This window comes from Mus caroli, chromosome 7 (assembly GCF_900094665.2).
Source record: "Mus caroli chromosome 7, CAROLI_EIJ_v1.1, whole genome shotgun sequence".
NCBI lineage: Eukaryota > Metazoa > Chordata > Mammalia > Rodentia > Muridae > Mus > Mus caroli.
In genome coordinates this window covers 46,562,716-46,590,144 of record NC_034576.1, presented here as the reverse complement: position 1 = coordinate 46,590,144, position 27,429 = coordinate 46,562,716, and the positions used below count along the sequence as shown (strand labels likewise).

Below are 27,429 nucleotides of genomic sequence, written 5' to 3'. Positions count from 1 at the left end.
TAGAACTCTGAGTTAAACCAGCAGCAGGGACTGAGAGATGGCTCAGCCCTTAAGATCACTGGCTGCTCTTTCAGAAGGCTCGGGTTTGATACCCAGCATCCAGATGGTGGCTCACAACCATCTGTAACTCCAGCTCCAGGGGATCTGCCTCTGTGGGAATTGTGTGCACATGATGCACAGATAATCTATACAACATAAATTAAAAATAAAGGAAAAAAATAGCAACAGTTTCCCAGGTCACACAGTGTTTACCCCCTCTCTTTCCCCCCTACACATAGAAAACACTCCTGTGATAAGTAGTGACACGGATGGTGATAATCCCTAGACACAGGCTGAGCTGCTCCTCCACAGTGCCCCGGGTGTCCTCAAGGGGGCAGCACAACCTCTGTTCTTGGAGCACCTGACATTCCTTTTTTTTTTTTTTTTTGGTCTGTCTCACACAGTAGGTAATAAGAAATCAAATTTAACAGTCTATACAGTGATCCAAAGTTCATAGTTGTAAGTAATCAACCATAATTGCATGATTTACAACAGTTGAGGGGTTTTGCTTTCTATTTTCAAGTTTTACAGAAAGTGTTCGTGTGTGGGCACAGTAGAAGCGAGCGAAGAGACCGCAGACATTTGCATGCTAAAATCACCCACGGAGGCATTTCTTACCCTCTTTTTTTTTTTAAATTTTTTTCCCATTTGCATGTTAAAATCACCCAGGAGTCATTTCTTACCCTCTTTTTTTGATTTTTTTTCCCCTTTGTTAGATGTAAAAATAACAAAAAAATTCTCTCAGGAAACAGAAACCACAATATTATAATACATCAACTTGGCAGCTGCCCCTGTATATTATGAAAAAGTCATTTTTTTCTCTACATGTACAAATTATCTTAATACTTGAAGTTTTACCCTTAGACTTACAGAATAGAAAATTTTCTGGAGCACAAAAGTTGACTTGAGGGGTGGAAAGAGGAGGCTTTTATTTTTATGTTTTTTAATGTTTTTAAAAGAATGAACATCTTTGCACCCAGAGAAAAAATTGGTATATATATATGTACATATATATATATATGTATGTGTGTGTGTGTATATATATATATATATATATAATTTTATGTAACATTAACCCCTTTTGTCCTCTGATTTTAGAAATGTTCTTTTTTAAAAAAAATCTTTCATAAAGTGAGGAAATAGACAAAAACGTCAGCCATCTGCACCAGTAAATAATAACTATTAATATTACATATTTTCATTAATTAAAAAAAGTAACAAGACTTATCGGAGGTGCAAGGCAGGAGCATATGGTTGGCTTCAGACCTCAGTTGCCTCCCAGTGCGCACTTGAACCACACACACAAGGGGAAAAAGAGCTGGGGTAACCAGCCACAACAAAAATATGTTCTTTTCTATCTATCATCCCTCAGGTGCATCTGGCATGTTTGCTTTAAACCATAAATGGCTACTGCACAGTTCTTACATGTTCCAAGGAAAATAAATGGGCCTTTTAGGCTAAGAAAGATTTTAAAAAAGTGTTTTCAGTACAAAAAGTCTTGTTAAAAGAAAATAATCTTTTGCTCCCAAAATACTACAAGGTGTCGCTCATGTGTGTCTAGTGTACTTGTGAGAGGTTTGAATTCAAATCTGCATTATCGCTGCTCAATCCCAGGGCCCTGGCGAGGCACTTGCCCGGTGGAGGTTTGCCGTGCCTGGATTGCTAGCGACCTGTGAACGCATTGAATTCTGGGCTGGGCTGGCAAAATGCCCTCGTTCCATGGGGTTGGCAGCCTGGGCAGCTGCCAGTCCAGGATGTGGGGAACTGGTCTGTGGAGAAACATGGTGTAAAGAAGGCTGAGGCTGCATCCTCGGAGATGGGCTAGAATGGGGGGTGGGGTAGGGCTGAGACTGTGGTCGGAGAAGGGACAGGCTCGGGAGAGCGCCCTTGATTGGAGAGGATTTGTTGACTTTGCCGGTGTGGGGGACTGTGCCTGACTTGGGAGCATTTGCTGCTCTGGACTCAGGGTTGGGCTGAGCAGGAGACCCCATCTGTTGTTGAAGAAGTTGCTGCTGTTAGTCCTATAGATTGGCTCTTGCCTCAGCCCCTAGAGCCTGGGGAAGCTGAGCCATTTGTCCCGTATTTCCTTGCTGCATTCAAGGCGGCTGCCGCTACCGCTGCCGCCGCCGCCGCTGCTGGGATGAATAGCCAGTTTCTTGGGGGATGCTGAAGCTGGTTGTGGTTAGCCATTCCAGGGCCAATTCCTGGCCCTGCTCCTTGCGGTTGCATCATCTGACATCTTAAGATGTCTCTGAACTGTGAAGGCATGCGATTGCGATTTATGTTCATTTGCTAAGCTTGGGGACTCATGGCTCCCATGGGTGGCTGGCCTGCTGCTGCGGCTGCTGCTGCTGGGACAGGCCAGCTCTCTGGACACCTGTCTGCAGAGTATTCATGGTCTGCAAGGCTGGGTTGGAGTGTACACCTTGCTGACCAGGCATGGTAGGTGGCTGCAGCCCTGACTGTCCCTGGGGCATGCCAAGTATGCCATCCCTAATCCACAGCCTTTCCTGGACAGCCTGGCATGCACCTAACATTCCCAATGACAAACAGTGCACTGGGTGATCACAGCCAAGGCGTTTGTGAAATCTAAGTATTTTCTCCCTAGATCTATTTGTAAGCCAAACCCTACTGTGGTTAGAGGTCTCAGGTCTGTGGCTGGACACCTTACCAAAGCTCTGAGATATAGGAGCTGGGGCTAGGACCTAGTTGGCAGAGTCCTGGATTCTCATAAGTCGGGCATGGCAGTGATGTTCTGTCATCTTAATACTAGGAAAGTAAAGGCAGGCTTTCAAGCTCACCCTTAGCTGTACAGAAAGGTCCAGGTCAGCGTGGGATGTATGAAACTAGTCTCAGATGTGCAAAAATCAAATCAAAACAAAACAAACAAAAACCCAACAAAACCCTAGGAAATAGGAATGGGCATGAGAATAGATTTATTTAAAGGACAGAAGAGTCCTTTGTTCTGTTCTGCCAGGAAATGGGCCAGCGAAACAGCTCAGTAAGTTAAAGGAGCTTGCTACCAAGCCTCAAGACCAGAGTTCAGTTCCTAAAATTTGCACAACAGAAGGAGAGAACCAACTCTTTTTTTTTTTTTTTTTTTTGGTTTTTCGAGACAGGGTTTCTCTGTGTAGCCCTGGCTGTCCTGGCACTCACTTTGTAGACCAGGCTGGCCCCGAACTCAGAAATCCGCCTGCCTCTGCCTCCCGAGTGCTGGGATTAAAGGCGTGCACCACCACGCCCGGCTTGAGAACCAACTCCTGTAAGGTGTCTGTATAGAAGAGATGGAGCCCACCAGCCAGGAAACACACATGTGTAGATCAAACTGTGGGGTGGCTTGGCACGGCTTTCTGGGGGCTGTCCCCTCCGGTTGCGGGGGATTCTGGGTATTCAGCTCTAGTAGGGAATTTTCTAGAGAAATCTTAGCTCTCTGGGGTCTGTTTTTTTTTTTTTTTTCCAGAGTCCCCAATTGTAGCCACTCACAGAGCACAGTAGTGTGATCTGGCTTCAAGAACACACAAGCATGGTGCTCAGCCCTGTTAGCTCAGACAAGTGTCCTTGGTGCTCAGCTCTGTCAGTTCAGACAAGTGTCCCAGAATCAGCCATGTCAGTTCAGACAAGTGTCCTTCTGGGCTTTACTTGGTTCCCTAGTTTGAGATTAAAAAAAAAAAAAAAAAAAAAGATGTGTGTGTATGTGTATGTGCATGTGTGCATGTGCATATGTGTATGTGGGCATGTGTGTGTTATGTGCATCTGAATGCATATCTCTGGGGTCCAGAAAAGGATGTAAGATCCCCTGGAGCTGGAGTTCCAGGTGGTTGTGAGCTACCTGACTCGGGCACTCTGAACAGCAAGCGTTCTTCACCATGGAACAGTTCCGGCTGTGAAAAGTGCACCCTCAGCACATTGCTGGAGCAAAGAGGCTTCAGTGCCCAACGTGGAAGACAACTCACTTCCCTGGGGCATCAACTTTAATACCCTTGGCCACAAGCTCTGTGTGTCCGAATCAGCAATGGGCTGAGGAGATGGCTTAGTGGGCAGAGCACGGGAACCTGGGTTCAACCGTTAACACTCGGGTAAAGCGTTGGGCATGGGACTGGCAGGATGGATCGCGGTTAAAGGGGCTTTCTGCCAAGTCTAGTGATCTTATTTTTTTAAAAGATTTATTTATTTATTTATTTATTATATGTAAGTACACTGTAGCTGTCTTCAGACACTCCAGAAGAGGGAGTCAGATCTTGTTACAGATGGTTGTGAGCCACCATGTGGTTGCTGGGATTTGAACTCCGGACCTTCGAAAGAGCAGTCGGGTGCTCTTACCCACTGAGCCAATCTCACCAGCCCGTGATCTTATTTTTTGAAACAGGTTCTCTTACTGAACCTGGAGCTTGACTGCCTGGCTAGGCTGGTTGGCCAGCCACGGATCTCCCAGGATTGTCCTGTCTGTCTCCTCAGGCCTGGGGTTACAGATGTGTACCACTGGACCCAGCTTTTTATGTGGGCGCTAAGGCATCAAACTTGGGACCTCATGCTTGTTCAGGGAGCACCCTCCTGACTGAGCCATCGCCTAGTGCAGCATTTGGTTCATTCTGAAGAGTGCGCAGGTTCTCTCTCTTTTCAAAGCTTGAAAACAGGAAGCTGAGTGTATTGATTCTGTTGCAGTTTGAAAGGCTTAGCTGGGGTCACAGGTGAGCTTTGAGCTCTGGGGTACTGGACATGACTTTGGGTTTCCTGCAGCATGATTAGACAGGTACCAGAGTTCCCCTGTGACCGTCCTCTCTGCCCCACAGCCATGCTGCGCACTGTCTCTGCTGTCCTCCAGTTTGGCAACATTGTCCTGAAGAAAGAGCGCAATACGGACCAAGCCACCATGCCTGACAACACAGGTACCACCAAGGCCAATGTCCTCTGTCCTCACCAGAGCATCCCCTCCTACCTCTGCCCCTCACCCAGGAGGGCTCAAACTCCTGCCCTTTGCCCAGAGCACCATGGCCAGGCTTCCTCCATTTTAAACACCCTGCTGAAGACAACCCCACCATGATAGGTAGACAGCCCCACCCATGCCTGAGAAGCACCTCTCCTCCTCCAGCCTTGGGTCCTTTTTTTTTTCTTTTTAAAAATACTTTATTTATTTTATGTGCATTAGTGTTTTGCCTGCATGCATGTCCGTATGAGGCTGTCAGATCCTTTGGAACTAGAGTTACAGACAGTTGTGAGCTGCCATGTGGATGCTGAGAATTGAACACGGGTCTTCTGGAAGAGTAGCCAGTGCTCTTAGCCACTGAGCCATCTTCCTAGCCCCTACATTGGGCCTTTTTAATTCCTGATCTTCCTGCCTCTGCCCCTCAAGTGCTGAGATTTACCATGTGTGCCACCACACCCAATTTCACATCCCCTTCCTTGATTTTGTTAAACAATGAAAATCACTAATTCTTTTTTTTTTAAGATTTATTTATTTATTTTATGTATGTGAATACACTGTAGCTGTACAGATGGTTGTGAGCCTTCATGTGGTCGTTGGGAATTGAATTTTTAAGACCTCTGGCCTGCTCACTCTGGTCAACTCTGCTCGCTCCAGCCCAAAGATTTATTTATTATTATATGTAAGTACACTGTAGCTGGCTTCAGATGCACCAGAAGAAGGCGTCAAATCTCATTACGGTGGTTGTGAGCCACCATGTGGTTGCTGGGATTTGAACTCGGGACCTTTGGAAGTGCTCTTACCCGCTGAGCCATCTCTTCAGCCCGAAAATCACTAATTCTTGCTGTAGCTTCTTGTTCATTATCTGGGACTGGGCCATATGTCGCTCAGGATGGCCTTGAACTCCTAATCCTTTTGCATCCAATCCCCTTTATATATATATATATTTTTTTTTTTTTTTTGAGACAGGGTTTCTCTGTGTAGCCCTGGCTATCCTAGAGCTCTCTCTATAGACCAGACTGGCCCTGAACTCACAGAAATTCACCTGCCTCTGCATCCAGAGTGCTGGGATTTGGTTGTCAAGAAAGGAGAGACAACTGCCCACAGTCAGACTCCAATGCTGTCTGCGTCCTCGGGGTCTCCCCTGGGGTTTTCCTACCCTGTGCCGGTGTAGCTGGAGATCCAGACAGAAATAGAGTTCACGGGCTCCCTCTGGACATCTGAAGCTCTCTGTCCTGGTTATAAAAACCCTCCAGCTCACTCTCAAACTCTGCACAGCTCTGAAAATCTGGGGAACTGGGGCACTGCTGCCCGCTCACCCAACCCTGCAGCGCCCACTTGTGGCCACCGGGGGTGCTATTCACCAATCCGGCACTGTCCCGTACTGCCTGTTTGCTTTACTTAATTGGGGGCAGACACTACAAGCTTTTCTTTTCTCTTTCTTTCTTTTATCTTTTTGCTGTGTATGTTGGGGATGTGGGGGGAGGAGGGGGTTCGAGACAGAGTTTTTCTGTGTATGTCTGGCTGTCCTAGAACTCACTCTGTAGACCAGGCTGCCCCCAAACTCAGAGACCCAGCCGCCTCTGCCTCCTGAGTGCGGGGCGCTGAGTACTGAGATTAAAGGCGTGCTACAAACATGGCTACTTCGTGGCTACAAACCTTTCTGAAACCTGCTTATTTCCCTTCATGCCACAAGGAATAGCTTTATGTTTTAACTAGAACCCAATGGTTGCGAGTGTTGGGTTCAGGTAGGATCTCATGGAGCCCAGATTGGCCCTCAACTTGCTTTATAGTTGAGGGTGACCTTGAATTCTTGATTCTCCTCCCTCAGACTCTCAGATACTGGGTTAGCAGGTATGTGCCACCATGTCTGACTCTGGTGCCTTTTAAATGCATTTCTTTCTAGGCTTCTCTTTTTTTCTTCTGTGGGGCCAAGCGCAGAGTAAGCTTTCCCTCCGTGGAGCTGACGGGTGCCTGGGAACGTGGCTTGATTCAGGCTTTAATTCAGAGTAGAAAGGGAAACACGCCTCCCACGCAGCCCTGGCGTGCTCCGCCGCAAACATCCATCTATTTAACGTGCTAGTGCAGAGGTGTGCTAGTTGTTCCTGTTGAAAATGTGCATCATCCGAGGCCCAGAGGCACAGGCCTCTTAACCCGGCTCCTAGTTCGCTCAGGATGCTCCTCCCAGAAAGGGCCGCCTCCACCTCTTTCCCCCAACGGAGGGGTCCGATGTCCCTCCCCACTAGCCCCTGTCACCTGCTCTCTCCCTCAGCTGCCCAGAAGCTTTGCCGCCTCTTGGGACTCGGAGTGACCGACTTCTCCAGAGCCCTTCTCACACCCCGCATCAAAGTGGGCCGAGATTATGTTCAGAAAGCACAAACCAAGGAGCAGGTAGGCGGGATCCAGCGGTAGGCGGGATTCAGTGGTAGGCGGGATCCAGCGGTAGGAGGGATTCAGTGGTAGGCGGGATTCAGTAGTAGGCGGGATGAAGCCCTGTGAGGGCAGGAACGACTGGCTTATGGTTTGTGATCCTGGGACTTTTAAATTATTATTATTACAATTATTTGTTTATTTGTTGGGGGAGGGGCACTGCCACAGCATGCAGGCTGGCACCAGAGCACCAACAGCAGTTAGTTTTGTCCTTCTACCACGTGGGTCCTGGGGATTGAACTCAGGTCGTCAGGCTTGGCAGCGAGCACCTTTATCTTCAGAATCCCCTTACTAGGTCCTTAGACAGCGTTCCCCATCTCTCACGCTCAGCAACCTTGCCTGTCCCTACTCTATCACCAGGCTGGGGGAGGGGTGAGGGTGAGCAGTAATGAAAACACAGGTCAAGGCTGGGAGGTCGCTCCATCAGCAAGTGCTGGCCTCACAAGCACGTGGACCCAAGTCCCACAAACCCCAGGACCCACATAAAGAGCTGTGGTGATGAACACAGGAGGACCCCTGGCTTTTACTGGTCAGCTGCTCTAGCTGAGTGAACAAGCCCCAGCTTCAGTGAGAGACTCTCTCTGAAAGAACTAGATGGGAAATGGCTCTTCCCGAGGCATGACACCTGAGCTTGACCTCTGGCCTCCACACCCTCATGAGCCGTCACATGCGCACACACGTGCACATACACACAAGCGAAAATGAAGGCTTGTCTCTCAGGGGCTTGGGATGTACTATGACCGTTGTTCGCACCCTTCCTAATACTTCCACCCTTTAACACAGTTGCTCGCATTGTGGTGGTGATCCCTAACCATAAAGTTATTATATTGCTACTTTATAACTGTAATTTTGCTTACTGTTTTAAATGGTATTGTAAATATCTGATATGCAAGAGATCTTACATCTCTGTGACTGTGGGGGGCCCTGACCACGGGTTGAGAAACACTGTCCTAGGGACATGGCGAATAAGCGGGTTAATGAAAAGGATGGTTCTGTTTAGCGATGCCTCTGCGGAGGAGGTTTAGTGATGTCAAAACAAAGGATCGAGGGAGAGGGCCCCTGAAGCCATGCTCAGAGGGGGACAGAGTAAAGAGGTACTGTGGGAGCCTGGGAAGTGACTTGATTTCATTTGTCCTCTATATAAAGATTCTTCTGGCTACTGCAAGAACCGAGTCCATAGAGTACATACAGAAGCAAGGAAACTCAGGGCCACTGACAAAATCCAGGCAAAGATGGTGGCTCAGACCACAGTGGTGACAGATAGGTGACCACAGGTTAGCCACAGGGAACAGGAAGGAGCTTGGGAGTCCCTGGATTTCTGTCTCAGGTGTGGTCTCTAATAGCACAGAGATGCTAGGGCCTGGAGAGGTTTATTCAAGGCCCTGAGGCTACAGCCTCTGAGTGGCTTTATTGGGATTCGAACCCAGACTCTTGGACCTGGTGCTCCCACTGTGCTGTAGATGTTGATTTAAGAGGTGGAGGAGGGTAGGTGCCTGATGCACACAGGGTCTTCAGTTATGGCAGAGTGTTGTTACTGTGGTCCTTTTTGGTGTTTATACCCAAGAAACTGTAAGATGAACTGTGAGATGAACTAAAAGTTCAGAGACATCCTGCTTGATCCACACCCAGTGTCACTTTGCATCCTACCCTGCAGGCTGACTTTGCGCTGGAGGCTCTGGCCAAAGCTACCTATGAGCGCCTGTTCCGCTGGCTGGTTCTGCGGCTCAACCGTGCCCTGGACAGAAGCCCACGGCAGGGTGCCTCCTTCCTGGGCATCCTGGACATCGCAGGCTTTGAGATCTTCCAGGTGTGCACCGTGGTCATGCGGTCCTTCTCGCCTACTCTGGCTCCCTCCGGCCCCGCCCCGGCCCGGCCCCGCCCCGCACTCACCATCCCATCCTTCACCACCCTCGCAGCTGAACTCCTTCGAGCAGCTGTGCATCAACTACACCAATGAGAAGCTACAGCAGCTATTCAACCACACCATGTTCGTGCTGGAGCAGGAGGAGTATCAGCGAGAGGGCATCCCCTGGACCTTCCTAGACTTCGGGTTGGACCTGCAACCTTGCATCGACCTCATTGAGCGTCCGGTGAGAGGCCAGAGCCAATGAGCGAACAACCCAGACCCTCACTGCTCAGCCCCCCCTACCGCCCAGACCGCCGGACACACACCTTTCAGTTCTCCCTACCTCTCAAAACTTGGCTCCGCCCACCACCTAGTCCCACAAAACTTTGCCCTCCCAATGCTCAGACCCACAAAGCTTGGCTCCACCTACTACCCAACCCTGCCCACCTGCCACAGTGCCCTTCACTGACCCAAAGAGCAAATGTCCCACCCGCAGTCACATCCGTGTGATCAGCAGGTTCTCTGGACATTGAAGGTCCCACTTGAGTTCCTGCGACAGTGTGAGGCTCGGTGCTGGGTGCTGGAGCCTGGCACTTTGCATATGCCAGGCAAGCTCTCAGCTGCTCAGCCATGCTCCAGTCTCCCAACCTCGAGCCACTTCCAAGCACTGACAGCATCAACCTGTGTCCAGACTTGGGGAATCTGACTTCTGTTCCCCTTGCTGGTTAGGCCAACCCTCCAGGTCTCCTGGCCCTGCTGGACGAGGAGTGCTGGTTCCCCAAGGCCACGGACAAGTCTTTTGTGGAGAAGGTTGCCCAGGAGCAGGGCAGCCACCCCAAGTTCCAGCGCCCCAGGAACCTGCGAGATCAGGCCGACTTCAGCGTCCTGCACTACGCCGGCAAGGTGAGGACTAGGCTGACTGTGGGTCACCACTCAAGGATCCAGGGGTACACTGACTCTTGTGACACACAGAGTTTAAGACCAAGTCAGCCACAGCGCCCTCCAGAGGGAGGCTACCCGTGAGATTCCACAGAGAGTCTCACGTCTGTGGCCCTTTGATGGGAACAGACTATGTTTGAGGAACTGGGGGGGGGAGGAGGGGGGAAGGGCTATGTGGCCGGAGCAGAGTGTACTAGAACAACGTTGTAGTCATGGAGGGCCAAGGGCCAAGGGATGGGCTAGAGAAGGGTGGGGGAAGGGCATAGAAAGAAGGGTCCTGCAGGTGAGGGGCAGTTCAGAGCATGGATACAAGTTAACCCCAGTGTTCCAGTCCACACTAAGAACCTGTGTGGGGATCATGTGGTCATCTGCCTGTTCCATTCAGGTTGACTACAAAGCCAGTGAGTGGCTGATGAAGAACATGGACCCATTGAATGACAATGTGGCCGCCTTGCTTCACCAGAGCACAGATCGTCTCACAGCTGAGATCTGGAAGGATGGTAAGGTCCCCCTACCCAGGGTCTGTCCCCAGGGTCTGTCTCCAGATGCCATGGTCCCCCAGTGGGAGCAGGAGCCAGAGGCTAGAGGGGGAGGGAGGAATGGTGGGTATGGATGAGTGAGTAGGTGGGTGGGCCAGTGGATGGATGAATAGATAGATAGATAGATAGATAGATAGATAGATAGATAGATGGATAGACATATGGATGGACTGATTGGTGGATGGGCAGGTGTATAGATAGGTAGATGAGGGGGTTGGTAAGGGAGTGGGTGAGTTGATGGATGGACAGGTTAGCAGGTGTATAAATGGACAGGTAGAAGAATGGAAGGCTGGATGGGTTGAAGAGAGGGTGCATGGGTGGGTGGGTAGGTGCATGGATGGTTGGATTGGTGAGTGAAAGGATGTGTTGGTAGATGGGTAAGCAGACAGATGTAGATGGACGGGTGGAAAGCTAGGTCGGTTGAGGAATGGGTTGGTGTATTGATGTGTTGTTATCTAAACTAGATCTTACACAAGGATAAGAAATAATACAGGCCTACCCATGGGCATATTAGTGTCAATGATCGTTTTTAGTAATAGTCTCCTATGCAATCAGACCAGAGAAATAAGTGCAGCCATCCCTTGGGATGCACAGGACACTAGGCCACTCAAAGACTTACCTAGATACCCTAGTATTCACATTTGACACACACCCCTTCCTGTATACATTTTCCTCTCTGTCCCTATAGGCTGAATCAGCCCTCATCCTCTTTATTTAACAAGATGCAAATGATATGTAAATAGCAGTTGCACTACTACACAGACTATGGCAGGAAAAGCCTGTGTTGTGTTCAGTAGAGACTCTTTTCCTCGGAGTAGTTTTAATTCGTTGTTCAGCCGCAAGCGCTGAGTCTGAATATACGGAAAGCTGATTTTATATAGATATTTTTAGCCAGGCATGGTAGTGCAAGCCTTTAAATCCCAGCACTCGGAGGCGGGCGGGGTGGGGGAGGCAAGTGGATCTCTGTGAGCTTGAGCTCAACCTGGTTTATATCATGAGCTCTAAGGAAGCCAGGGCTACAGAGAGGCCCCAACTCAAACAAACAAACAAGTTGAGCCATCAGAGAACCCGAGTTCAGGATCGACACCCATGTCAGGTGGCTAATAATCACCTATAACCACTCTTAACTCCAGGGGCTCCAACACCTCTGTCCTCCATGGGTACCTGCACACACACACACACACACACACACACACACACACACACACAATTACAAATAATCAGAATAAATCCTTTCTAAAGCTTGGCGTAGTTCATGGGCACTGTGGGCACATGACCGCTTACCCGTCTGTCCCAGCCCCTGTGTGCCTGGCTCCGAGTGACAGTCCTGATCTTCTGGNGCTGATGCTAAACCAANCCCCCCCCCCCCCCCGAGGAGTCACTAACAAGGCTGGCACAAAGGGCAGGAAGGGGAGGAGTAGGGACTTGGTCCAGTTTACATCCATCTCACTCGTGGCCACCTTGATCCCAGAATTGGACATGCTGTGTCCTAGCAGCCAGGGGTCGGGGGTGGGCAAATGAGATATTCCCTGTCTCAGTTAGGGTTTTACTGCTGTGAACAGACACCATGACCAAGGCAACTCTTATAAGGACAACATTTAATTGGGGCTGGCTTACAGGTTCAGAGATTCAGTCCATTATCATCAAGGCAGGAACATGCCAGCATCCAGGCAGGCATGGTGCAGGAGGAGCTGAGAGTTCTACATCTTCATCTGAAGGCTGCTAGCAGAATACTGGCTTCCAGGCAGCTAGGATGAGGGTCTTATAGTCCACACCCACAGTGACACACCGATTCCAACAGGGCCACACCTTCTAATAGCACCACTCCCTGGGCCAAGCATGAATAAACCATAACAGTCCCCAACAGGTGGGGTGGCTATGTCAAGTTAGTTGCTGTGCTTCCGGGCTTCCAGGGCAAAAAGGACTAGCTAAGACAACAGTTGTAGACTTGGGTTCTAAGGTGTTCTGTCATTTTCTTTGGTACTGACTCCTCACAGATGCTCTGGGCACCGATGTTAGGGTGAACAGGACTTGATTAGGTCACAGGCAACAGCTGAGTCCTGCCTGCTTGCTCTGTGCTGACTAATGCTCTCTCTCTCTCTTCCTCTCACCTTTCCCTCTCCCATCTCCACACATCTCTCCCACCACTGCCATCTTCCCCACCCCTCATCTGCCCATCCCCAGAACAAGGGGGTCTCCAACAGTTCACTTTACTTGGCTCCTTCCCATCGCCGTCCCCTGGACCTGCAGGGAGACTCAGCTCTGGCGCTTCTCCTCCAGGGGTTGGGTCTCTCTGTGCACCCACGGGTGAGGTTGCAGAATGCAGTTGGGGGGACTGTGGGGAGGGGTCCTGGGTGGAAATGCTGGTCCCTCTCCTCTCTGCATGAGGTCTCTCCCTCCTTGTTGAGCCCTTGGTGGTTCTAGAACCTTCTAGCTAGACCACTATTAAAAATACAGAGAAGGGGCCAGCAAGATGGGTCAGCACATAAAGGGGTGTGTGCTGCCAAGCCTGACATTCTGAGGTCCATCTCCCAGGACCCACATGGGGGAAGGAGAGAACCAATTCCCACAAACTGTCTTCCACACATGCCTTACACACGCGTGCACACTCACATGAACACACACACAGTGAATTACATTTTAAGAAAGCCATTTCCTGAGCACCTAATGTGCAAACAAGGAAACAAGTACAGAGAGGTTATGTCGCTTGCTCAAGGTCACACAGCCTGTAAGTGACAGAGTCGGGATTTGAACCCAGAACCTTAGCTCTTTCTTATGCTATAAAAACCTAATCAATGAGATGTGTCATTTTGAAAATGACTGACAGCATAGGGGCTCCAGAGAGACTTGAACTTGGGGAGGCCCAGCAGTGGCAGGGCACATGAGGACACATTACCAGGTTCTGGCCCTGGGTCTTTGCTTTCTGAGCTATGTGACCTTGAGGCCAGTTGCTGCATTTCTGGCTCTCTGTCTGCCTGTCAACTGCAACCCCCAGCCCCCAGGCCAAGTAGCAGTGCTCTGTGTGACATGCCAGGTCCTATAAACAACAAGATACTCCACCTCAGCTAACTTCACTCCTTAAAGATGATTCTAAGGAGCTGAGTGTGGTGGCTCCAGCCCAGCACTCTGGAGTCTGAGGCAGGAGGATGGCATGAACATATGGCTGGCTGACCTTGATCCCTTTTGTGCATCTCTTATGCCCTCCACAGTGGAGGGCATCGTGGGGCTGGAGCAAGTGAGCAGCCTTGGAGATGGCCCGCCGGGAGGCCGCCCCCGCCGTGGAATGTTCCGGACCGTGGGGCAGCTCTACAAAGAATCCCTGAGCCGCCTCATGGCCACGCTCAGCAACACCAACCCTAGTTTTGTCCGCTGCATCGTTCCCAATCATGAGAAGAGGGTGAGTAGGAGGGGACTTGATGTGCTCTGTGTGTGGGGACAAGTGGCCACCATGCTTGGGCTCTCTGCTTCTGTGACCTAAAGTTTCTGAGTGTCCACTGTGTGGCAGAAGCAGAACTTGGGGACACAGTGGCAGAGAGACAAGAAGAGCCTGTTCCAGCTGCTCCTGTGCCCTCCAAGGAGCTAACAAGGTGAAGGGAGGACATCGAGTTCTCACATTTGCTGGTAGACAGGGCAAAGAGGGGACTTAATGAGATACACATACAACCCGGCACCCCGAGTGAATGTTCAGGTGACTCTGAAGGTATGAGAAGAAGGTCACATTGGCTTTTACCTAGCCAGGGAGTCAGAGAAAGATCCCTGAGGGGAGGTGACTGAACTGCATAGCCTAAGCAGTTTTCCAAGCAGAGAACGGCTTGTGCAAAGGCCCAGAGGTGGGTGGGAGCATGGTGGGAATACAGAATGGAAGAAGGCTGCGGGGATAGGAGGTGACACAGGCCTGTCAGTTCAGCACTAGGGACAATAAGACAGAACAACTGTTAAGTTCAGGACCAGTCTCTCTTACAGCACCAGTTCAAAGACAGTCTGGGCAACTTAATAACATCCTGTTTCAAATAAGTAAAAAGTGTGTTACTCAGCAATGAAGTTCCTTTCTGGAATCCCCCAGAGTGAGGCTCGGGTATGGATCAGTGGTAAACACTTGCCACGGTCCTACTTGTGGCGCCCCTGGTGGCCACCACTGACCCTGCCGTCACCCCTGCAGGCTGGGAAGCTGGAGCCGCGCCTGGTGCTGGACCAACTCCGTTGTAACGGGGTCCTCGAGGGTATCCGCATCTGCCGCCAAGGCTTCCCCAACCGCATCCTCTTCCAGGAGTTCCGACAGCGGTGAGCCAGGCCAACAAAAGGCCCCAGGGGGTTGGGCAGGATGGGAGCCAAGTCCCTACAAGTGCGATCTCAGATTGGGGTCTGGATGCTAGGTTAACTGAGCCTCAGAAACGATCCGTGTGAAAGGGGCCTGGGGTGCCAGCTGTATTTAGGGTCACTGCAAGTGTGCGATCCTCTATACTTAAAACGGAAGTCGAAGCTGGGCATAGTGCTTTGGCGAGGCAAATACAGGAGGAGCTTTTGAATTCAAGGCCAGACCTGGTCTACATAGCGAGTTCCAGGGCAGCCAACGTTACTAAATGAGATCCTGTCTCAAAAATCAAACAAAAACAAAAACCCCAAAAAACCAAACTTCTAAAAGTGGGCCATCCCAGTGATGTGGTTTGCATTCCTGTTGTCTATGAAGCCTTGCTTATATGGTTTCTCACGCCACTGTGAACCGTCTTCCTCTCCACTCTCCCCTCTGGTTGCAGCTATGAAATCCTCACCCCGAACGCTATTCCCAAGGGCTTCATGGACGGCAAACAGGCCTGTGAGAAGATGGTACGTAGGGGTGGGGCCAATGTTTGGGGGCAGGACTGTGGAGGGATGAGGCTTTGTGATCTGAGGTGGGGCCTGCGCAGTGGGTAGGGCCAGGGGCTGGGGTGGGGAGGGGTTTCTCTTTCTTGGGGCGGGGCCTATAGATGGAGGCGGTGCTAACTGCATGGGCAGGGCCTTTGTTGTTGGGCTGAGATGTATAGGAAGCATTGGACCTTCAGAAAGATGTTTCGTGAGGCCTGTGGGGTGGGGTGAAGTTGATAGCAGGTGTAGGGTCTGGACAGGGATCCAGGTGTGTGTGGGGGGACTGCCCCATTGTCCTTCCTCATGCAGTTTCTTTTTCTCTATCTCCTCCCCTTCCCACTCTCATCCCCCAGATCCAGGCCCTGGAGCTAGACCCCAACTTGTACCGTGTTGGCCAAAGCAAGATCTTCTTCCGGGCAGGGGTCCTGGCCCAGCTGGAGGAGGAGCGGGACCTGAAAGTCACCGACATCATAGTGTCTTTCCAGGCAGCGGCACGGGGCTACCTGGCCCGTAGGTGAGGAAGCCTGAGGAAGCCAAGCTGTGTCGGGTGTTGTAGGCCAAGGCTAGGCCTGAGGCCAGCAAACACTCAGAGGGAGCTGGGGTGCTGCATGCTGCCTGAGCTCAAAAGGTTGGGGGTCCAGCCAGACACGTTGTTTGGCCCCAACCAATTGCTCAGGACCCCAGCTGGAGGGGTGACATGTCTTTATGAAGATGCCCGGATGAAAGAGTATGAGAAGCTGGTCTGTGTGAGGGCCCCGCGGCAGGGCACCTGGCCGGTCTCAGAATGCAGACAGATGTAAAACATGCTCTTCCTGTCGGAACAAATAGCCAGTAGAAGGGATAGCCCAGCCCCAAGCTGGGGGCTATGGACCTTGCCCAGGGACCCTGGGGAATGTGGAGAGCTGAGAGCCAAAGGCAGGGCCAGTGTGTGAGAATGCACTGAGAAGAAAGAAGGGGGGGGGGTGAGGCTTGAGCAGAGCCAAGAGCAGGACGTGAAAGATTGATCGTCAAGTCTGCTGTGGGGGCATTCGGCTCAGTTGCCAGGGGGCTCACCAAGCATGCGTGGGACCCTGGGTTCCATCCTCGTGGGGATGCACACCTGTCATCCCTGCACTATGGAGGTGGAGGTGGGAGCATCAAGAGTTCAAAGCCAGAGCTACACAAGACCCCTGTGTAGAGTGGCTGCTTCCTGTGGGCCAGCACCCACTCTCAGCGGTGTCCCCCACAGGGCTTTCCAGAGACGGCAGCAGCAGCAGAGTGCTCTGAGGGTGATGCAGAGAAACTGTGCCGCCTACCTCAAGCTCAGGAACTGGCAGTGGTGGAGGCTGTTCATCAAGGTGAGGGAGGCTGCACCTACACACACGCCTCAGCTCCCGGGGCGGGGGGAGGGGCACCCAGTTCTCAGAGCCTGTGCGTTGGAGCCCATCTTCCCGCCCGTTACCCAGGAGTCTTTAGAAGGCAAGCGATTTAAACTGGTCTAATACAGGACACGACACGGGGGTGGCAGTGAAACCTGTCTGGAATCTGCACACTGGAGAGGACGGGTTGAGGCCTTGGCTGAGGCTGCAGCTCAGTTGGTAGTGTGCTTGCTCAACATGCATAGAACTGTCATTCCAGAACTCAGGAAACAGGAGGATCAGGCGTCCTATGTCATCTCTGGCTACATATAGAGTCTGATGCTGGACAGGGCTATATAAACTCTTGTCTCAGAAAAAAAGGGGGGAGGGTGTATAATATCATGGCTTAACAGATTAAGGGTGCTTGCTGCCAAGCCTGATAACATGAGTTCAATTCCCAGGACCCACCCTGTGGAAGGAGAAAACTGACTTCCATTAAACATGTAAAACCACCATCAAACAAACAAATCAAAAGAACAGACAGCTTCAGGTGCAGCTGGATCCAGAACAAGCCAGTGGTCTCCTGACCACCCTCGGGTCCCCAGGGATCATTACATCAGCAAGAGTGACAGGCGTGTGGCGGGTTCCCCTTCCTGGAGCCACTGTGCTCTTCCCCAGGTGAAGCCCCTGCTGCAGGTGACACGGCAGGATGAGGTGCTGCAGGCGCGTGCCCAGGAGCTGCAGAAAGTTCAGGAGCTGCAGCAGCAGAGCGCGCGTGAAGTGGGGGAACTGCAGGGTCGAGTGGCACAGGTGAGGAGCAGGCCATGTAACACAAGGAGTGAGGCCTAGCCGGACAGCGGGTCTGTGTGGGTGTGGCCATGGTATGAGAGGCGGGGCTTTTGAGTGGAGCCACTTCCACCGAGTGGGGTTGTGGAGCGGTGGGTGGACATAAGGGCATGGTCAAGAGTAGGGCTTGGGGCGGGACAGTATATGAAGGGCAGAATGAAGAGGGTGAGGAGGTGGGGCTGTGTGTGTGTGTGTGTGTGTGTGTGTGTGTGTGTGTGTGTGTACATGCACGCGCCCGTCCGTCCTTGTATCAGGATCGGGCCTGGAGGGCAAGTAAGGCTACTAGGCAGAGCCTGTGTGATGGACAGAATTTCTATGGTGAGCCGCAGGGGCAGGGCTGGGGTTCAAGGTTGTCTTCAGGCCTTGAGATATGGCTTTGATGCCAACAGCAAGGTTACGGGTGGAATGGTGAGTGTGGGTCTTTGGGTGGAGCTATGGCAGAGCTGTGTGGATGAGGGGACGAAGCCAGGGCTCTAGGGACAGGGTCTGGCTGCACTCAGGCTGGGTGGTGAGAGGTAAGAGGTGGGGATGTGGGGGCAGCCTGAGAGGGGGCCCCTGACTGGTACCCACCATCCACAGCTAGAGGAGGAGCGCATGCGCCTGGCTGAGCAGCTGAGAGCAGAAGCCGAGCTCTGCTCTGAAGCCGAGGAGACGCGGGCGCGACTGGCTGCCCGGAAGCAGGAGCTGGAGCTGGTGGTGACAGAGCTGGAGGCACGAGTGGGCGAGGAAGAAGAGTGCAGCCGGCAGCTGCAGAGTGAGAAGAAGAGGCTGCAGCAGCATATCCAGGTGTGGGGGACCCAGACACCCCGTCCACCCCACCGCACACCTCAGCTCCGAGGGTCCAAAGCACAAAGACTATATAGATTTCATTCAAATAGTGGAGAACTAGAATCCAGCTTCAGGTGCCGCTGGATCCCTCAATTAAGTCCCCTCCTCAGGATTCAACCTCCGACTCCTAGCTCTGAAGGCATCTGTCTTCAGCCCTGACCCTAGCAGGCCACCCTCCTGTGACTACTTTCTCAAATCTGTGTGCACTGAGGGGGACAATTGGGTTCTTTTTGTGCATGAATAGAAATCGTTACTCGTCTTCAGGGTCTGTGATGGTGTCTGGTATGCACTCAGTAAGTGTTGTCAAGCCAAAGAATGAACAAACAGGGGAGGCAAGGAAAAGCTTGCTGCATACCTCTGGTATGGACTCGTGTAAAGCCACAGCAATGGGGTCCTCATTCCTTCTACCCCCACAGGAACTGGAGAGCCACCTGGAAGCCGAGGAGGGTGCCCGGCAGAAGCTACAGCTGGAGAAGGTGACCACAGAGGCTAAGATGAAGAAATTTGAAGAGGACCTGCTGCTCCTGGAGGACCAGAATTCCAAGCTGAGCAAGGTGGGGCTTCTGGGCAGCACCGCATCCTGGGTCAGCAGGGGGAAGCCTCTGGGGACCATGGGCACACCAAAGCAAGATACAGTAGATGGGCTCCTGCTGGGATCTTGGTCCAGTGAGGCAGGAGTGTGTGTGTGTGTGTGTGAAGGGGGGGTGATGGCTAGGGTGCACTGCCTCCTGGGGGTGTCCTGAAGTGTTGTTCAAAAGAGCAGCCCACATCCCTCCATGTGCTGGTGGCTTAATGCCATTCGTGAGTCCCTAAGGTGGGCTGGGCCCAGACCCCGGGGATGGAGAGGAGGGGAGGGTGAAGGGAGGGAAGGGTAGATGCTGGGGACATGGCAGGCAAGCAAGGGTCCTGAGTCTCTTTTGTCCCCAGGAGCGGAGGCTGCTGGAGGAGCGCCTGGCTGAGTTCTCCTCACAGGCAGCAGAAGAGGAAGAGAAAGTCAAAAGTCTCAACAAGCTGAGGCTCAAATATGAAGCCACAATCTCAGACATGGAAGGTAAAGCAAAGGGGAGCCAGGGTGGGCTGTGTGCATACTGGAGACCTGCAGGCAGAGGGTCAGAGGGAGGAGGCAGATGGTGCCAGGCCTCAGTCTGCAGTCAGCCCCTGTCCTGGTGCCCACAGACCGGCTGAAGAAGGAGGAGAAGGGCCGCCAGGAACTAGAGAAGCTGAAGCGACGGCTGGATGGGGAGAGCTCAGAGCTTCAGGAGCAGATGGTGGAGCAGAAGCAGAGGGCAGAGGAGCTGCTCGCACAGCTGGGCCGCAAGGAGGATGAGCTGCAGGCTGCCCTGCTCAGGTGGGTCTCCCCAGGAGGGGCCCCGCCTCCCCCACCAAGGCACAGCATGTGAGGGACCTCAAGTGTGAGGGCTCCACGCACAGTTATTGAGCTACTACTGCGTACAAGCTGTGGCGCCTATTTGAAACACATTGACCACACTGCATGTGAGGCCTTCCAAGACATCCTGGCTTGTGGGTACAGCTCCATTGCAGATGGAATTAGGAATAAAATGTGAATTAGGAAGGCTGGAGATAACTCAGTGGTTAAGAACAATGGCTGCTCTTGCAGAGTATCCAGGTTCAGTTCCCAGCACCCACATGGAGGCTCATGACTGTACCTGCAGTCCTATGGAGCCCAACTCTCTGTTCTGGCCTCCACGGGCACTGCAGACATGGCGCACATACAGTCAGTTGCATAAAATAAAAATAAACCTTTTTAAATAAATTAAGGTGGAGGGGGCAGAAGAGATGGCTCAGAGGTTAAGAGCATTGATTGCTCTTCCAGAGGTCCTAAGTTCAATTCCCAGCAACCACATGGTGGCTCACAACCATCTGTAATGGGATCTGATGCCCTCTTCTGGTGTGTCTGAAGGCAGCTGCAGTGCACTCAGATACATAAAATAAATAAATCTTTAAAAAAGAAAGAGAGAGAGAGAGAGAGAGAGAGAGAGAGAGAGAGAGAGAGAGAGAGAGAGAGAACGAATGAACTTAAGCCGGGCAGTGGTGGCACATGCCTTTAATTCCAGCACTTGGGAGGCAGAGGCAGAAGGATTTCTGAGTTCGAGGCCAGCCTGGTCTATAGAATGAGTTCCAGGACAGCCAAGGCTACACAGAGAACCCCTGTCTCGGGGGGAAAAAAAGATGGAGAAATGATTTGAGGGCACTTCTGGCTTCCACTGTAAACACAGCAGTTAAATGGCCCAGCACTTTCGAGGCTGAGACAGGAGCATTGCCATGAGTGTGTATTAGGCTAGCCTGAACAAATTAGAAAGATCCTGTCCTAGAAAACAGCAACAACTCCCCAAAGATCTCAGTAAAGGGCTGGGCACATGGCAGGAGCCTGGTATCACCCAGGAGAACTGTGGGTAGCATTCTGCCCAGGAATATGAATAGGAAGGATTGGGGACGAGAAATCACATGACCAGTGACAGAGCCAGGACTTGAACCCACATCTGATCGCTCCAGACCCTGAACCTAACCCTCAGCTCTGCCTGCCTGGGTGCCAACCAACCCCCTTGGTCCTTGTCACACCCACAGGGTAGAGGAGGAGGGTGGTGCCCGTGCCCAGCTGCTCAAGTCCCTGCGAGAGGCACAGGCTGGCCTTGCTGAGGCTCAGGAGGACCTGGAAGCTGAGCGGGTAGCCAGAGCCAAGGCAGAGAAGCAGCGCCGGGACCTGGGCGAGGAGTTGGAGGCCCTACGTGGGGAGCTCGAGGACACTCTGGATTCCACCAACGCCCAGCAGGAGCTGCGGTGAGGAGATGGGGTGGGTAGGGGTGGGAGGATAGTGGATGGGACAGGGAGGGTGTGGCAGGTGGGGCACATCAGGACAGAGGCTACACACACACACACTCACACTCACACATACATACACACACACACATACACACACATATACACAATATATATACACACACATACACACATATACACACACATACACACATATACACACACATGCACACACCTACACACACATACACACACACACACACACACACACAGGCACCAGCTCTGAAGGTGTGAATGGAAGAGTCAGACCCAAGCCTTGCCCTCAGACTACCCCATTCTTAGAGAACTTTTCTTTTTTGTTTGTTTGTTTGTTTGTTTGTTTTTAGTTTCTTGAGACAGGGTTTCTCTGTGTAACAGCACTGGCTGTCCTGAAACTTGCTCTGTAGAGCAGGCTGGCCTTAAATTCACAGACATTCACCTTTAAAAAAAAGATTTATTCATTTTATTTATCTGAGTACACTGTTGCTGTCTTCAGACACCCCAGAAGACATCGGATCCCATTACAGATGCTTGTGAGCCACCATGTGGTTGCTGGGAATTGAACTCAGGACCTCTGGAAAAGCAGTCAGTGCTCTTAGCCACTAGGCCATCTCTCCAGCCCCAATGCCAGCTCTTAAGTGAAGTCCAAAGGCTGGAGAGAGTGGTTTAGAGCACTGGCTGCTTTTACAGAGGATTTGAGTTCAATTCTCAGCAACTACATGATGGTTTACAACTTCCTGTAGCTCCAGGAGATATGACGCCCCCTTCTGGCCTCCTTGGGCACTGCAGTCACATGCACATGCCCACATACACACACATAAGTAATAAAAGAGCTTTAAGGTAAGTCTGTGCTCTGGAAGGCCTTGTTGAGAATGGCCCTTTGAGAAGGGTTTGAGGAATAAATAGGAAGTGATGCCTGACAACCCCTCCCCCTCTGCATCACCACCCAGATACCTTGGGAAATGTATCTGTTATACAACCAAACGCCTGACAAGAGGTGACTTGGGAGGGAAGGTCTGTTTTAGCCCATGATGTCATGGCAAGGAAGTGGCTTCCACAGTGGCAGAAGTGTCTCCTGCCTGTGGTGCGGGAGCTTGCAGTAGGGCTGGCTCCAATCTTCACAGAACAGCAGATGGACTCTGCAGGAACCCAGGCTGGCTATGACCCTCCGCCTGCCTCCCTATGTCAGCTGGACCCCTGCCCTAAAGCTTCTCCATCCTCTCAAGACAGCGCCTCCAGCTGAGCACGGAGGCAGGGGGACTTGTGAGCTCTTGGGGAGCTTTCATATCCAGACCCTCACAGGAAGCACAAACTACAGGGTCCATCCTCAGCGAGAATGGAGAAAGAGACCATATCTGGTTCTCCTCGCATCCCACTGCCCTCCGCTCTGAATTCCTGTCCTCTCTCCCCTGCCCACATCAAAGGTCCAAGAGGGAGCAGGAGGTGACAGAGCTGAAGAAAGCATTGGAAGAGGAGTCCCATGCCCATGAGGTGTCCATGCAGGAGCTGAGACAGAGGCATAGCCAGGCACTGGTGGAGATGGCAGAGCAGTTGGAGCAAGCCCGGAGGGTGAGTAGGTAGCGACCGGCCACCCTCTGGGATATAGCCTTGAATACATGTTCATTGCATAACTACTTAAACCGAATCCTTGATGCAAAGAAAATATTGAACCAAAGGCCGTGGGCATGAGGAGTGAGCGATGACGCTGAGTGTATGGAGGCTCTGAGGTAGAGCTCAGAAAGTCCACCCATTCCACGCAGGGCAAAGGTGTGTGGGAGAAGACTCGGCTATCCCTGGAGGCTGAGGTGTCCGAGCTGAAGGCCGAGCTGAGCAGCCTGCAGACCTCGAGACAGGAGGGTGAGCAGAAGAGGCGACGCCTGGAGTCCCAGCTACAGGAGGTCCAGGGCCGATCCAGTGATTCAGAGCGGGCTCGGTCTGAGGCTGCTGAGAAGCTGCAGAGAGCCCAGGTAGGCGGGGTCACGGGGTGTCATGTGACTATCCCTGGGGGCGGGGGTGGGGAGCGGACTGTGAATGGTTTCACTCTAAATAGGGCAGCACGGACAGAAAAAAAAAAGATGACTCCACCCCAGTCTGACTTGGCTCAAATAGTTTTCGTTTTTGAAGCAGGTTTACTCAGTGCAGCACTGGCTGTCCTGGAACTCACTCTGTACACCAAACTAGTCTTGAACTCACAGAGATCCTCCTGCCTCTGCCTCCCAAGTTCTAGGTGGCCTGAGCCACCACACCCAGCTCCCTCCCTCGTCCCTTTCATTGCTGAATGGTATTCCCCCTTTTGTTTCTTCTATTGACTGTCTGTCCACCTTGGTGACATGGCAGAAGTTCCTCTCCTCTGGAAACTGCTAATACTTGGCCTCTGTGTCAGTTCTGTTAGACCCTGGCCAGGCACTGGCTTCCCACCATGCACACAGCCAGGACATCTGGGACAGAGGTGTCAATAAAGCCCACTGTGTTGAACTATCCTGGCCAGCTTCATGATCTCCTTTCCACAGGCGGAACTTGAGAGCGTGTCCACAGCCCTGAGTGAGGCGGAGTCCAAAGCCATCAGGCTGGGCAAGGAGCTGAGCAGTGCAGAGTCCCAGCTGCACGACACCCAGGTGACCCTGCTTGTCCCCCACGCCCTCCCCCATCTTCTTCTCTGCCGCTGACTCCACCTGACCCCCGTCATCCCTTCCACCCACAGGAACTGCTGCAGGAGGAGACCAGGGCAAAGCTGGCCCTGGGGTCCCGTGTGCGTGCCCTAGAGGCCGAGGCGGCCGGGCTTCGGGAGCAGATGGAAGAGGAGGTGGTTGCCAGGGAACGGGCTGGCCGGGAGCTGCAGAGCACACAGGCCCAGGTGGGCAGCCACACCCGTCCAGGGACCATGCCCCATGCTGCTTTCAGATGTCTCTCTGGCTGAGGCCCCATTGCCATGCCTGCCCCTGACTTCCCTACTCCCACAGTGCACAGTGTGGGTGGTGAGCCCTGCCCCCCCCCAAGCTCCTCCTCTTTCCATAGGTAGCTCAAGGGCTCTGCCCACCCTTCCTCACAGCCTACTGTGGCTGCCAGTACCCTGGACAGAGCCTCTGCCTGTCTTTCCCAGTAATGTCTGCAGGCCTTTGCTCTTCCAGACTTAGGGGCTTCCCTCCCTTGTAGTTGGTCGCTTGTCCCATCAACTCTCTGTTTTACTCTGGCTAAATGTTGGCCACCTTAGGCTGTGACTGTTCTACCCTTGTGTCTCCCCACCAGATTGAATCCCTTCAAATAACTGACCCTGATCTGTATAGGAAGCCTTAAGAGACGCCAGCAGAATGAATGAATGAGCCTTGCACTGGCAGGCTCCTATTTGTACTTCAAAACCCATCTCCAATGGAGACTCTTCCCCATCCTGTGAAGTCCCCAGATTATCACTTCCTCTTCTTCCTCCTCTTCTTCCTCTCTCTCTCTCCTCCTCCTCCTTCTTTTCTTCTTCTTCCTCCTCAGCATTTGTCACTTTCGCTTTGGTGTGGGGATCCAAGGGCAAATCCCATTTGAACTGAGTGCTGGGTCATGCTGAGGGTACCAGTACCCTGGAAGACCTAGGTTGATAGTTCTCAACTGCTGTGAGGCAGGAGGTCCCAGTGGTCAGCTCCTTCCCTCCTTTAGACTTCAGTTTACACCCAGGANANGGGGCGCCAGAAGTCCACACCACAGTCACTCACAGCTGTCACCTTACACCCTTCTCCCTGCAGCTCTCTGAATGGCGGCGACGCCAGGAAGAAGAGGCCGCGGTGCTGGAGGCTGGGGAGGAGGCTCGGCGCCGTGCAGCCCGGGAGGCAGAGACCCTGACCCAGCGCCTGGCAGAAAAGACTGAGGCTGTAGAACGACTGGAGCGAGCCCGGCGGCGACTGCAGCAGGAGTTGGACGATGCCACTGTGGACCTGGGGCAACAGAAGCAGCTCCTGAGCACACTGGAGAAGAAGCAGCGGAAATTTGACCAGGTGAGTGCCTCGGTTTACCCAGCTGGCTACCCTGAGGAACCAGAAACCCATTTGAATACTGGGAGAAACTTGCTAGGGGAGGGGACTTTCGAGATAAGTTTTAAAAGTCAGCCAGGTAGGTGCTGACTCTCTCTCTCTCTCTCTCTCTCTCTCTCTCATACACACACACACACACACACACACACACACAAACACATTTACAAAGCAGGCCACCCTGAGTGCCCTGCTTGTGCCTATCGCCCATTGCTTGAGTGTCCCAGTTTGAACAATGATGTACAAAACGTCCTGTCTCCTACCCTGAGGGTGCTTGCATCCTGACTCATTGTCCTGGGCATTGCTGCGCCCATCTCCGACTCAGTTTACCCATCTAGAAAGCATGAATCATATCAAGTATTCCACATCCTGGAGGATTAAAATAATCATTGCAGATGCCAAAGGTCCATGTGTCGGTCAGCGCTCAGTCACTGTAGCAGACCCTGGAGGCAGCTGACTTAGAAAATAACAAGCATTGTTTTGGCTCACGGGTTTGGAGGGTTTGGCTCTCGGCCATTGGTGCTATTGCTGACAGCTCTGAGTCAGAATATCATGGCGGCAGCATGTGGGAGGCATAAACAAGTCAGAGCCCTTCTCAACTATCCCTGCCTACATGTCCACTGCCCACAATGCCCATCAATTACAAATGGGAGCTTCCAGCCCCAGTGTCTACAGTAAAGGTCGTGTGTCTTTCTAGCTGATTAAAAGACTTTCAGAGGGTGGGTGAGGTGGCTTCCTGGTTAAAGTGAAGGAAGCAGTTCTGCCTCTCCAGCACCCATGTAAATGCTGGCTGGGTGTGGTGGCCATCTATAGTTCCAGCCTTGGTGGCCAGCAGGGCAAGCCAGCTAGCTGTCTCTCCTTGTCTATTTCTTGTGTGTCTTTGTGTATGTGTGTTTATTTCTAACTCTGTCTCTCTCGAGTATCTCCTTCCTCCCTCTCCTCCTCCCTTCCCAATCCTCCTTCCAATCAACCCATCTCCCCCTGCATTTTTCTCTGCAGCTCCTGGCAGAGGAGAAAGCTGCAGTACTACGGGCTGTGGAAGACCGTGAACGGATAGAGGCCGAAGGCCGGGAGCGAGAGGCCCGGGCCCTGTCGCTGACCCGGGCCCTGGAAGAGGAGCAGGAGGCACGGGAGGAGCTGGAGAGGCAGAACCGTGCTCTGCGGGCTGAGCTGGAAGCACTGCTGAGCAGCAAGGATGACGTGGGCAAGAACGTAAGCCGGCTGTGGGCACAGTGGGGACGGAGGGTTTGTGAGCGCACACATGTGCTCACCTAGCAAACATTGAAGTTGTGCTCACACAGCAGACACTGCAGTCACGTGCTAACACAGCAGACACTGCAGTCACGTGCTCACACAGCACACACTGCAGTCATGTGCTCACACAGCAGACACTGCAGTCATGTTCTCACACAGCAGACACTGCAGTCATGTTCTCACACAGCAGACACTGCAGTCACGTGCTCACACAGCATACACTGCAGTCATGTGCTCACACAGCACACACTGCAGTCATGTGCTCACACAGCAGACACTGCAGTCATGTGCTCACACAGCACACACTGCAGGCAATGTGCTCACACAGCACACACTGCAGTCATGTGCTCACACAGCAGACACTGCAGTCATGTGCTCACACAGCAGACACTGCAGTCACGTGCTCACACAGCAGACACTGCAGTCACGTGCTCACACAGCAGACACTGCAGTCACGTGCTCACACAGCAGACACTGCAGTCATGTGCTCACACAGCAGACACTGCAGGCATGTGGTCACATAGGAGACACTGCAGGCATGTGGTCACATAGCCAAGCGCTCTGCTTACCAAATCACAAATGGGCTTTCTATGCACACTTGCATGGTGTGAACAGAATTCTCGAATTGTAGCTAGACTTTGGTTACTTTGTGGGTTCTTCTTTCTTCCACCCTTCTCTACCCTCCCTCCTCTCTTTCAACCCCCTAAGACTAGATAGGAGAAAAAAGGGGGGAATGATGATATTGTTGGACTACTTCCTGCTTATCAGGAGCATCGAGTTC

The 27,429-nt window shown here is 52.2% G+C and overlaps 1 protein-coding gene across 5 annotated transcripts in view; it reads left to right on the top strand.

The window, feature by feature from the left end:
• Positions 1-27,429, top strand: part of Myh14 (myosin heavy chain 14) — a 67,301-nt gene that overhangs the window by 24,381 nt on the left and 15,491 nt on the right. For all 5 annotated transcript variants that reach the window (XM_021166764.2, XM_029479397.1, XM_021166765.2 and 2 more), the window contains 23 exons: positions 4,830-4,925; positions 7,233-7,351; positions 9,045-9,197; positions 9,307-9,480; positions 9,966-10,139; positions 10,561-10,675; positions 13,924-14,111; positions 14,874-14,995; positions 15,469-15,538; positions 15,910-16,070; positions 16,785-16,893; positions 17,572-17,703; positions 18,319-18,525; positions 18,984-19,121; positions 19,495-19,618; positions 19,744-19,915; positions 21,154-21,366; positions 22,809-22,953; positions 23,145-23,351; positions 23,895-23,999; positions 24,086-24,238; positions 25,113-25,361; positions 26,394-26,606. In XM_021166764.2, coding sequence (XP_021022423.1) covers positions 4,830-4,925; positions 7,233-7,351; positions 9,045-9,197; positions 9,307-9,480; positions 9,966-10,139; positions 10,561-10,675; positions 13,924-14,111; positions 14,874-14,995; positions 15,469-15,538; positions 15,910-16,070; positions 16,785-16,893; positions 17,572-17,703; positions 18,319-18,525; positions 18,984-19,121; positions 19,495-19,618; positions 19,744-19,915; positions 21,154-21,366; positions 22,809-22,953; positions 23,145-23,351; positions 23,895-23,999; positions 24,086-24,238; positions 25,113-25,361; positions 26,394-26,606 — 3,539 coding nt within the window. The remainder of the gene's footprint in view (positions 1-4,829; positions 4,926-7,232; positions 7,352-9,044; positions 9,198-9,306; positions 9,481-9,965; positions 10,140-10,560; positions 10,676-13,923; positions 14,112-14,873; positions 14,996-15,468; positions 15,539-15,909; positions 16,071-16,784; positions 16,894-17,571; positions 17,704-18,318; positions 18,526-18,983; positions 19,122-19,494; positions 19,619-19,743; positions 19,916-21,153; positions 21,367-22,808; positions 22,954-23,144; positions 23,352-23,894; positions 24,000-24,085; positions 24,239-25,112; positions 25,362-26,393; positions 26,607-27,429) is intronic.